Below are 13,671 nucleotides of genomic sequence, written 5' to 3'. Positions count from 1 at the left end.
AGTAAGAGACTAACGGGATCTGGTGGTCAGACTCGATGACTTGGTTGACATATGTCATCATTTCCAAAATGTGTTGTTCGGTGGCCTTGGTGTCCATCACTGGATTATCAGGTTCGGTTAGAACGAACGTTCTGAATTTACAAACTACATGTACTCACTTATAGAAAAGCAAAGTGTAAATCACACCTTTCATGGCCTCTTTTACTCATCAAGCAATAATTGACCGAGAATGTATATATCAAAAAGTTTAAATAATGACAAGGGTAAAATGTATTTTTTTTAAAAAAAGTACTGTACATATTTGCATGAATGATGATTTTCAAACCAATATTTTATTAAGTTCATCGCATAAGCTTAATATTGTATGATGTTTATGACGACGTTGTGTTTCATGATGAGGTGTTATGATTCAGTTCGATGTGAGGGTTGAAGACGGCGGCACCCCGCCCCTTTCAGCCACCACTGTGGTAGAGGTGAGCGTCGACTACAACTTATATGACCCAACGTTCCAGGCCGTATTCTTCACTACACGCATCACAGAGACCCTTCCTGTACAGTCCAACGTGTTGAACTTCACGGTCACCGATGAAGATGGGGAGGTTAGTACTTTGTCTCAATATACTTTGAGTTATTATATAAAGCTTATACAGCGATATTGTTACACTACGGTAAACTAAGCGAACTGGGTGGGTTGTTTTTATTTTTGTTTTTGGGTGGGTGTGGGTGTGGCATTTTATTTTATTTTTTTCCTTCTACTAGTCCTTTTTAATCGAAATGTTTATATACCCCTTCGCGGTATATCCATTCCTTCCCCACTGATTGGCAGCCATTGATTTTATATTAAACTATTCTGCATGTAGACTGAAGAGATCTCTTCTCCTTAGGTTTCCGGCATGGTAACCTAGTAGATAGAGACTCGGATTTGATTCCCAGCGTTGGTAAAACGTGTGAAGCCTATTTCTGGTATCCCTCGCCGTGACATTGCTAGAATGTTGTTAAGAGGCGACGTAAAATTACACTCGCTCACTCCCCTTAGGTTCCTCTAATCAGCAGTTTCGAAAACGGGATTGACTTAGAGTTTAATTCTTCACCCATGGGTTTCAGGCCTGATCACTTCCAACTTTAGTACCATCTTAAGTTCGTTAGAACCTTAGAACTTAACGAAACTGAGCAAATGCTTAAAGCGGCGTTAAAGAGCCGCCTCCCATTCCGTTTCCAGGTCGGTATAGTAGCTTGGTGGTTCGCTCATCGCGCCTAAATCCCGGATCCGATTCGTCATGTACGTTCAATTGCTAAAGTTGAGGTAAAAACCATACTCACTCATTTCCTGTCATACCTTTCAGAGACCAGAGGGAGAAGTAGTGCTTACCATCGACGACCCAGTTGCTTCCAACTTCTTCAGGGTTGAAACACTATCACGTTCCCAAGGCTCGATAACACTGCGACAGTCACTCATTCAAGGCGAAAACAGGCGTTATCAGGTACGTCTACCTGTATTAGTTGGCACTGGAGTTAGGCCCCCTTGTTCACAGGGAGGCCTATTTGCGCTCACTAATATATTATTGAATTCTGCGGCGCAGGGATGCGTCCCTTAGCAAGTTCGTTTTGGATGAGAGGGGGAGTACGGATACCCTGGTGGTTAAAGCGTTGGGACGTCGCGCTGTAGTCCCGGGTTCGATTCCCCACATGGTACGATGTGTGAAGCCCATTTCTGTGTATCCGAAAAGTGCAGATCGATGTTCATGCTGTTGATCATTGGATTGTCTGGTCCAAACTCTTTTATGTACAAACCGCTTAAGTATGACTGAGTGAGGCGAGAAACTAAAATCACTTGTACTTTCTCTCTTACCCGCGCCTTTGGGTTTCAGTAAGTTGATGAACCCCCATAACTTTAAGCTTGACCTTTATCAAGAACATACGTAGTGATTTCACTGAAATACTGTTTAAAACGGCTGGTTTTTTTAAAATGAAAAATCCATGTACTGATGATTACTCGCTCTTATCATGCTCATTACCTGCTCATTTGTCAATGGTTCTTGAATTCGAGAAAAAAACAATGCAAGCAAAAATAAAAATGCATGAATAGACTTGATCGAACGGGTCGCTGACTTGTCATAGTATCCCAGTTGCGTATATCTATACTCATGATCTCAATCATTGGATTGTCTGGTCTAGCCTCGGTCATTACAGGACGCCTTCATGTAAATGGAAAATGGTCGAGCGCGCCGTGAAACAACGAATTAACAAAACACTGAGACACAAATACTGACTGAAATAATCAAATTTTCATGTTTTACCATTCTCAGTTTGGGGTGACGGCGGTTGACAAGGGTTTCCCTCCAAGATTCGCGACCACGCCAGCGTCCATTAATATTGAAGTTCTACGGAATAATTACGCACCACGGTTCCAAAATCTGCCCTCAGAAATTACGATCCCTGTAACAGCTTCAGTTGGTGTGGACATCTACACCGTCTCTGCCGTGGATGATGACGCACAGGTAAACCCAACCATGGTTCAAACCCGAGCCGAATCATTAAGAAGTGAACCCAACCCACCCGACTAGTATCATTAATAGTAAGTGATTGTGAATCATGAACTCATAAATTCTTGACTTGAAATTGTCTTAATCAATCTGGGTATAAACAGCTTTCATTGTTAATGTAAACACTCAGTTCAGTTTGTTGAAATTATGTCATATTACGTTCCTTTTGTTTGAGTGACTGTCGGTCATTTCGTCTAACTACACACTGGGTGATCTCGTGGTTAAATCGTGGCTCAAATTCCGCAGATTCAAAGACCCGCTGTGATGCAACCAGTATGTATATCCCATCTTGAGAAGTTGCTGGAGGATTTCATGAAGTACTCAGCCCTTGCTGTCTACTTTCACACTCCAAGCAGCAGCAAACTGAGCCTCATTTTACATTTGCCTTTGAAACAATTGGGAAATAATGTTGACATGATGTTAATGAATGTTGAAGAATGCATCATCACTTGTATTTTCTATACTATCATGAATGTACAAGAATTCCTTCTGACTGATGATTGGTGTATTACGTTAAATGTGCATCTGTATGATTTACTTTTCTAAACAAACCAAAAACGTAGCCAAGTATTTATTCAGAAATAATCTAACAGCTGATACCACATCGGCGCTGTGTAAGGGTCACATTGTTCATTGTTTGATGGTACCCATTCCTCGCTTATTAATCAAATAGTTATCCCGGAGAGTGACCTCGACTGCTTTTCTTCATGTCAAGTCCTAGAGCATCCCGAGCTCAATGTCAGCAACCAAAGGCCTGTTGTTGCTCGTCTTGTAATAGGCCAGGAACCTTCGAATCAGCTCCCAGACCTCAACAGACAACAATGTCATACAACTGGAAGAAGTTAAGTAGAGAAGAACTCAGTTCTGGCTACTCAACTAGCAATTACTGATTGAAACTATACTACACTCAGAGGATGACGTCAACAAGTATCGCGTCACACTGACAAAATGTATCAATGGTACATCAGACAAGCATGTTCCACATCTAAAGCCATACTTGTCTGCTGAGTTGAAACATCTCCACAAAGCAATGCGTTGTACTAGAACGTCTTTGATTCGAGATGGGAAACCAAGGGGTGGCAGTCATACCACATATAGGACTTACAAATATCTAAAAAGGGATTTGGAAGGTCTCAAAGAAAGCACATTGGAGATAAAAAATGCAAGGTCTTGAACGAGACTGATGCATATGCGGAAATGAATCAGTCTGCATTCTGGAAGGCTATAAACTCTAGAGGAATAGGTCGCGGAGCCGACACGGGTGGTGACGTGTTTTCAAGAAGGTATTATCACTCGTGATCAGAAAAGCATTGCAGATGGCTGGAGTGAATATGTCAAAGCATCGTATATGCCATTACTGGTAAACACATATAAGATGATCCACAGCCTGACAAATGATCCCAATTTGCATATTTGGGAACGCCCCACAGAACGATCCACTTGAAACAAGAGGGAGACAGGTTGTCTGATAAATATCGAGAAGTTCATTTTCCCCGTGCGTTTCACGCATGAATTGTTATAGCACACTCGATTTGGGAACAGGTACAATCCCAACGAATTGAATCAACACAATATACTGAGCAAATGTGTTTAGGACCAACATATAAATGACATTTTCCTGATTTCTTTTTAACAAAATTGTTGAATATCTAAAATGCTTGTCAATGCCCCAATCATCTATTTGTCTTCGTCTTAAGTCAAGGTTAGCATGGAATATCAGTATCTTATGCCTGAAATTGCAGTCTTATCATTCGAAGGAATGTGCGGTGTTGTCTTAATGGGTAAAGTTGACTTTTCGTCTCCTAAATATTAAATAGATAATACCTACATATAGTTCATTGTGTTTCATTTAACTATTTGATATGTTAAAAGTTATCTGTTACTGAATGGTGGTGGGTAAATCAGAGTAGCAAGGGGGAAATATTTTTATCCCATGATTGTGTTCCTATTTCTCTGTACGGGCCGATTTTCGTCAGGGTTAGAGGTGTTGATTTCATGTCACGGTTAGCATGTATTGCACATGCATAATCGTCAAGCTACCTGTAGCAGCCAAGTGTACTCGCCCAATTCGTTGTACCGCCTCTCTTGTCACAAATGCGTTCAGTGCGCAGGATCATCTAATATGTGTGTAGCAGTAGAAGATCATTCCTCTGATTCGGATCATAAGGAATCTGCTGAAAGTGAGCTTCTCTAAAGCGCGCCTCCTGTTGTTTCCAAATTGAACACAAGCAAAGCGCCTGGTATTGGTCATGTGACCAATTAGCATATCATCCATGGCGGTCCTGGCTTAGTCACCTGTCTTACCAAACTGTTCAATGCCTTCCTTACAATAGGTTTTCAATGAAACGCGGAGTTATCATTACACTGTGCAAAGGTGGCAGGAAACCAAAAATAATACCAAATAGTTACAGAGCAATAACACTTCTCATTGCTATCTATAAACTATTTGAAAGAGTACTACTGTCGCGCCTGCAGAAATTTTACAACCCATCACCACTTCAGCATGGCTTTAGAACTGGAAAAGACTCAACGATGACTTCATTTCTTCTCCGAGAGTGCATAGCATACTCTATGGTAAATAACACTAAACTCATTTTGGCTGCTTCATTGACACTGAAAATGCATTTGACTGTGTTTGGCATGATGACCTCTTTTAAAGCTGAGACACATTCTGACTCCGGAAGTACTTCTTGATGTTATTCTGTCGGTGGATGTATACTGTGCATTATACATGGGTTACTCAAGCAAGTGCTTTGACATCACGAAACGGATTAGGCAAGGAGGTATGCAATCACCTTGGCTGTAACAGCTATATCTTGACGAACTGCTAGAGAGCCTTTCTGCTACACCGTTTGGAGCCCGTATTAACACAAGCTCATGTGCTGCACCCACTCAAGATGTCATGAGAGTCTTCAACGATTCAACCTCAGCTTACAAACGTTCCCAAAGAACCTGGAACCCGGGAGACAGGCCAATACAGGAGACTGACCAGCATACTCACGTGGACACTGCAATATTCAAGAGCATGAAGTCAACGGAGCAGACTGACACCGTCTGTAGAAAGATAAAGTCAACTTTCTTTGCCATCAGAAACATTGGTGTTCATGAAGATGGACTCCACCCACTCACAAGAGCAAAGATCTACCAGTCATTTGTTCTGCCACGTGCCTTGTACGGCTATGAAACTCTGGACACATGTCAACAGCTCTCTGTCTCGAGCTGGAAAGGGCGCACAGATTTTACCTGAAGATAATTCAAGGTCTACCAACAAGAACTAGAACAGATATGGTGCTTCCACTTATAGGCATTCTGCCTATCACAGCAACCATGAGCATTAGAAAACTCTGTCTGTTTGGACGACTGCTTGCATGCCTAACATCCTGTTCAGCAAAATCCACCCTGCTATATCGCTACTTCATCGATACAGTCAGATATGCTCAATCTCAGATCCAGTTATGTTCTTTTGCCCTGGAAAACCCAAGTGAAGAAGCATGTTTTTAAAGCTGAGACTGATGAACCTCTGCCACAGATGATGCAAGCATGTCAGTGTTCCTCACCCACCACAGGGTTAACAGTCTACATCTGATATGACCGAGAGAAGACAACACCCACACAGGCGAGAGAGGCTTAAAGGTATTCTCTCTGTCTTATCACGCACCCAGTGAGAACTGAACAGTGCCCACTATGTTCCTGCACCGTGCACGGTCTTGTACAACACATTCTTCAATTTTGCGCTGATAGTGTGGTAAGCATAAGAAGAGAAACCATGTGGCTGGACATTCTGGACATATTCAGTGTTGACACATATATTCTGTTGGACAATGATGAACAGAGAATGCTGACCAAAGAGCTGTTTGATGGTGACACGCATGACATCGACACCATACAACTGCAGCTACTGGTCGGACAGGTTGCATCTGGGATCACGTGGTCCAGTTTCACCCTGTAAAGCCTCTTATTAATCCATCATAAAATTTGAATACATGGCTTTTCATATCAAATTAATTTTTGTATCTCCTAATCTGGAGGAATATAATAAACCTACCTACCTACCTACCTACATTATAAGAGTATACATACACGCAGTCTTGCCTCGTTATTTTCAGGCACCTTTCAACACCGTCACCTACTCTCTGATCGCAGATGACCACGCCACCAATTTCTTTACGGTGATTCGTGATACCGGTCAAATAATACTGTCGGAAACGTCGTTGTCACGTGATACAGCGACACGGTACACGGTGAGTATATGTCGTATTCCTCTTGACCAATTTGTGTCACAGTTTTCCCTAGACCATCGACAAAAGTTTAATGTGACACGAAATAATCATATTGACGTCCATTACTAATAATCCTTTGGTTTGAGGAATACATGACTGGGTAGCCCTGTGGTTAAAGCGTTCGCTGGCCAGGAAGAAGACGTAGCTTTAATTTGAGTTTAGTTTTACGCCACACTCAGCAATATTCCAGCTATATGGCGGCGGTCTGTAAAGAATGGAGTCTAGACCAGACAATCCAGTGATCAACAACATGAGCATCGATCTGCGCAATTGGGAACCGATGACATATGTTTCAACCAAATCAGCAAGCCTGATCACCCGATCCCGTTAGTCGCATCTTACGACATTGTCGCCTTTGATGGCAAGCATGGGTTGCTGAAGGCCTATTCTACCCCGGGACCTTCACGAATCTAGTTCATGGAACGACATTATGACAAAAATACAGGCCCAAGTTATCAAAGGGCATCTTATAAATGTTATAGTGTCCGCTCTTCACGCCGAAGACCCGGGTTCGATTCCCCCACACGTGTACAATGTGTGGAGACCATTTCTGGAGTCCCCTACCCTGATATTGCTGGAATATTGCCAAAAATGGCTTAACACTACTCACTCGCTCGAGTTATCAAATTTGCCTGACCATACGGAGTACAAGTTGGTATCATGCTATAATGAATAAAATTTTGACAAGCATGGCGACCAATCAGAATCATTCGTTACTTTAATGATGGCTCCTATTTGCGTTGCAGCTCCGTGTATTGGCCCAAGATGGTGGAACCCCTCCAAGAAGTGTCGTGTCTACACTTGTAGTCAATGTGGACAGAAATCAGTTTTCACCGGAGTTACCGTCCCAGTCATACAGCGCGGGCATACTCACCAGCCATCCTGTCGGGTACCCACCTTTCCTGCAGCTGACGGCAGTTGACGGAGATATTGCTGTAAGACCCTCTTAACATCTGGGTTCCGATCCAAATTTGGCCTAGATTCTTAAAATGTAGACTTTAAGACAATTTCATGATCACAGTGTCTGTTTCACTTCGGGTTTTTATTAAACCGATACTTACTGGTATAACTTGAATATTGTTCAAAACGGACATTAACCCACTCACTCACTCACAGACAATCTGGACGGTAAATATACAAGAAATATCTCAAAGACACAACCTCCTAATAATTTAGTCAGGAATCATAACATGCAATGTCTGTGTTTAGACATAAAACTGCATAATCGACAATTATAATGTGAAGTAAGTACAGGATTTTCTTAGTCTCTTGCATAATTTGAAGTGTGTTACATGAACGACCATGGACAAAAGTGAGTGAAATACAATTGCATGATTTGGGTATTTGTTTTTATCTCAACAGGAGCCGTACAATATTGTCCAATATTCGATCACAGGAGACGCGAAATTTCAGGAATTCTTCTTCATCAACTCAGACGATGGTCAGATTTCCGTGAAGAAAGATTTACAGACGGATCCCAGTCAGCCAGTCCAGTACAACGGAGGCGTCCAAGCCTGTGATGCTGCAGCCAATCAACGCTGCACCACCGCCACCGTCGTCGTGACCACTGTCCGTAATGACAACCCACCCTCTTTCATCAACGTGGACGACTACATCATCAGCATCAACTCGACTGAGATGGAGATCGGATATTCTGTTCTGAAGATAGTTGCCGTGGACAGTGACACGGTAAGCAGGACATCTCTAGCGAGTTAGTGAGGGGGAGGGGGAGGGGGAAATCATGTTATACAGTCCAGTGAAGATCTGGGTTACAGAACTGGCCGTCAGAGGCGACGAATGGGATCGGATGGTCTGGTTCGCTAACTCTGCTGACACATGTCATCGATTTCCAGTTGCGCTGATCTATGCTCCAGGTGTTAATCAAAGGTTTGTGTGGTTCAGATTCGATTATATACAGACCACCGCCTTATAGCTGGAATATTGCTCAGTGCGGTGTAAAACTTAACTCACTCAAGTAATGTAAGATCAGATTCGTGAAGTGATAATGCTGCTGATGATTATTTATTTCGATAATTCATGTTTTGTTCACAATAGTTTTATACGTTACATGAATTGATGACATTATACTGAAAAACACTGATTCTGACATGCATACATTTTTGTTATAAAAATAACTGTAAATCATATAATTCATACCATTACTACATTTCAATATAAATTTCTTAAAGAAATGACTCATCAAAACTAATGGTCGAGTATGTTACGAAACACAGCTCCACATGCGTGCATTGTTTATTATAACTATTACGGCAAAAACAAGAGGTAATTAAGTCAGACTATGGAATACTGAAAACACATCGTTCCAAGATTCACTCATAAATTTTGTCTGAGGACAATAAAACAATGCAGCGTCACTTTCACTGGCAAAGTCGTTCAGCAGTTCATTGTAAATCTGTGGTAAAAAATTCACGAAACACATTTGAGACTTCTCGATTATGTGCCTACATACATGTAAGTTCAATTCAATGTAAAAGTAAATATAGGAATTAACTAAATTACTCAGTTAAGTTGATGAAAATACCCCGAAACTTATCCCTCTTGAATCAATTAAAATGAAATATGATATGAGACCAGTTGTTTCTTTATTGACACACTGTGCACTTTTTCCCAGAACGTTACTGACAACACCGTGAACTACAAACTTTTCAACATAGACGACACCGTGGACTATTTCGACATCGACTCCTGCACTGGTGACGTCACAATCAAGGCAGTGCCGCTTCTCACAATGGACAGAACGTTTGAGGTAAGACCTTTGTGGTCACATGAACACTGCCGTATCTTAACCCATTTGTATAGGGGTTTGGATTTTCATCAAATGTTGTGAACTGATTTCCTTTGGCCAGCAATGAAAGGAATGTGGTGACATTTTGCCAGTAAATAAAATTCTCCATCTCCAGAATGGGCCAATACACAGAACTGAATTAGGTAATTCGTTAGGTGGTGGAGATCAACCTCTTTGGTCACTAAATTTAAATACAACCAAACTGGCTTATATATGACTCAGTGTGTAGTGAAAAGAATGAAACCTGGACCTTTTCATGGACGTTCTTGATCCCATAAAATGTTTTCTGATGAACGAAAGATCATAGTTGATGACTGTATCGCAAATCCTTGTCATATAAGTGTAATTAATGCTGATTATATATGTTCCCTGACACATATACCCCTGTGGATCCTCGTCATATAAGTGGAGATATTGGTGATTATATATGTTCCCTGACACATATATCCTTGAGAATCCTCGTCATATGTGGAGATATTGGTGATTATATATGTTTCCTGATACATATACCCCTGTGGATCCTCGCCATATAAGTGGAGATATTGGTGATTATATATGTTCCCTGACACATATATCCTTGAGAATCCTCGTCATAAGTGGAGATATTGGTGATTATATATGTTTCCTGATACATATACCCCTGTGAATCCTCGCCATATAAGTGGAGATATTGGTGATTATATACGTTCCTTGACACATATATCCTTGAGAATCCTCGTCATATGTGGAGATATTGGTGATTATATATGTTTCCTGATACATATACCCCTGTGAATCCTCGCCATATAAGTGGAGATATTGGTGATTATATACGTTCCTTGACACATATATCCTTGAGAATCCTCGTCATATAAGTGGAGATATTAGTGATTATATATGTTTCCTGATACATATACCCCTGTGAATCCTCGCCATATAAGTGGAGATATTGGTGATTATATATGTTCCCTGACACATATATCCTTGAGAATCCTCGTCATAAGTGGAGATATTGGTGATTATATATGTTTCCTGATACATATACCACTGTGAATCCTCGCCATATAAGTGGAGATATTGGTGATTATATATGTTCCTTGACACATATATCCTTGAGAATCCTCGTCATATAAGTGGAGATATTGGTGATTATATATGTTTCCTGATACATATACCCCTGTGAATCCTCGCCATATAAGTGGAGATATTGGTGATTATATACGTTCCTTGACACATATATCCTTGAGAATCCTCGTCATATAAGTGGAGATATTAGTGATTATATATGTTTCCTGATACATATACCCCTGTGGATCCTCGCCATATAAGTGGAGATATTGGTGATTATATATGTTCCCTGACACATATATCCTTGACAATCCTCGTCATAAGTGGAGATATTGGTGATTATATATGTTTCCTGATACATATACCCCTGTGAATCCTCGCCATATAAGTGGAGATATTGGTGATTATATACGTTCCTTGACACATATATCCTTGAGAATCCTCGTCATATGTGGAGATATTGGTGATTATATATGTTTCCTGATACATATACCCCTGTGGATCCTCGTCATATAAGTGGAGATATTGGTGATTATATATGTTCCCTGACACATATATCCTTGAGAATCCTCGTCATAAGTGGAGATATTGGTGATTATATATGTTTCCTGATACATATACCCCTGTGAATCCTCGCCATATAAGTGGAGATATTGGTGATTATATACGTCCCTCGACACATATATCCTTGAGAATCCTCGTCATATGTGGAGATATTGGTGATTATATATGTTTCCTGATACATATACCCCTGTGGATCCTCGCCATATAAGTGGAGATATTGGTGATTATATATGTTCCCTGACACATATATCCTTGAGAATCCTCGTCATATGTGGAGATATTGGTGATTATATATGTTTCCTGATACATATACCCCTGTGAATCCTCGCCATATAAGTGGAGATATTGGTGATTATATACGTTCCTTGACACATATATCCTTGAGAATCCTCGTCATATGTGGAGATATTGGTGATTATATATGTTTCCTGATACATATACCCCTGTGAATCCTCGCCATATAAGTGGAGATATTGGTGATTATATATGTTCCCTGACACATATATCCTTGAGAATCCTCGTCATATGTGGAGATATTGGTGATTATATATGTTTCCTGATACATATACCCCTGTGAATCCTCGCCATATAAGTGGAGATATTGGTGATTATATACGTTCCTTGACACATATATCCTTGAGAATCCTCGTCATATAAGTGGAGATATTAGTGATTATATATGTTTCCTGATACATATACCCCTGTGGATCCTCGCCATATAAGTGGAGATATTGGTGATTATATATGTTCCCTGACACATATATCCTTGAGAATCCTCGTCATATGTGGAGATATTGGTGATTATATATGTTTCCTGATACATATACCCCTGTGAATCCTCGCCATATAAGTGGAGATATTGGTGATTATATACGTTCCTTGACACATATATCCTTGAGAATCCTCGTCATATGTGGAGATATTGGTGATTATATATGTTTCCTGATACATATACCCCTGTGAATCCTCGCCATATAAGTGGAGATATTGGTGATTATATACGTTCCTTGACACATATATCCTTGAGAATCCTCGTCATATAAGTGGAGATATTAGTGATTATATATGTTTCCTGATACATATACCCCTGTGGATCCTCGCCATATAAGTGGAGATATTGGTGATTATATATGTTCCCTGACACATATATCCTTGAGAATCCTCGTCATAAGTGGACATATTGGTGATTATATATGTTTCCTGATACATATACCCCTGTGACTCCTCGCCATATAAGTGGAGATATTGGTGATTATATACGTTCCTTGACACATATATCCTTGAGAATCCTCGTCATATGTGGAGATATTGGTGATTATATATGTTTCCTGATACATATACCCCTGTGAATCCTCGCCATATAAGTGGAGATATTGGTGATTATATACGTTCCTTGACACATATATCCTTGAGAATCCTCGTCATATAAGTGGAGATATTAGTGATTATATATGTTTCCTGATACATATACCCCTGTGGATCCTCGCCATATAAGTGGAGATATTGGTGATTATATATGTTCCCTGACACATATATCCTTGAGAATCCTCGTCATATGTGGAGATATTGGTGATTATATATGTTTCCTGATACATATACCCCTGTGAATCCTCGCCATATAAGTGGAGATATTGGTGATTATATACGTTCCTTGACACATATATCCTTGAGAATCCTCGTCATATGTGGAGATATTGGTGATTATATATGTTTCCTGATACATATACCCCTGTGGATCCTCGTCATATAAGTGGAGATATTGGTGATTATATATGTTCCCTGACACATATATCCTTGAGAATCCTCGTCATAAGTGGAGATATTGGTGATTATATATGTTTCCTGATACATATACCCCTGTGAATCCTCGCCATATAAGTGGAGATATTGGTGATTATATACGTTCCTTGACACATATATCCTTGAGAATCCTCGTCATATGTGGAGATATTGGTGATTATATATGTTTCCTGATACATATACCCCTGTGATCCTCGCCATATAAGTGGAGATATTGGTGATTATATATGTTCCCTGACACACATATCCTTGAGAATCCTCGTCATAAGTGGAGATATTGGTGATTATATATGTTCCCTGACACATATATCCTTGAGAATCCTCGTCATATAAGTGGAGATATTAGTGATTATATATGTTCCCTGATACATATACCCCTGTGGATCCTCGCCATATAAGTGGAGATATTGGTGATTATATATGTTCCCTGACACATATATCCTTGAGAATCCTCGTCATAAGTGGAGATATTGGTGATTATATATGTTTCCTGATAGATATACCCCTGTGGATCCTCGCCATATAATTGGAGATATTGGTGATTATATATGTTTCCTGATAGATATACCCCTGTGGATCCTCGCCATATAAGTGGAGATATTGGTGATTATATATGTTCCCTGACACATAT

At 40.3% G+C, this 13,671-nt stretch overlaps 1 protein-coding gene across 1 annotated transcript in view; it reads left to right on the top strand.

The window, feature by feature from the left end:
• The window catches only part of LOC137284654 (protocadherin Fat 4-like), an 83,940-nt gene that overhangs the window by 7,693 nt on the left and 62,576 nt on the right, over positions 1–13,671 (top strand). The window contains exons 8-14 of the mRNA XM_067816552.1: positions 414–599; positions 1,344–1,481; positions 2,307–2,498; positions 6,650–6,784; positions 7,570–7,758; positions 8,186–8,512; positions 9,456–9,590. Coding sequence (XP_067672653.1) covers positions 414–599; positions 1,344–1,481; positions 2,307–2,498; positions 6,650–6,784; positions 7,570–7,758; positions 8,186–8,512; positions 9,456–9,590 — 1,302 coding nt within the window. The remainder of the gene's footprint in view (positions 1–413; positions 600–1,343; positions 1,482–2,306; positions 2,499–6,649; positions 6,785–7,569; positions 7,759–8,185; positions 8,513–9,455; positions 9,591–13,671) is intronic.

Source organism: Haliotis asinina, chromosome 5, assembly GCF_037392515.1.
Source record: "Haliotis asinina isolate JCU_RB_2024 chromosome 5, JCU_Hal_asi_v2, whole genome shotgun sequence".
Classification (NCBI taxonomy): Eukaryota; Metazoa; Mollusca; class Gastropoda; order Lepetellida; family Haliotidae; genus Haliotis; species Haliotis asinina.
Note: the sequence above shows the minus strand (reverse complement) of the source record. Positions and strands in the feature narration are given on the sequence as shown.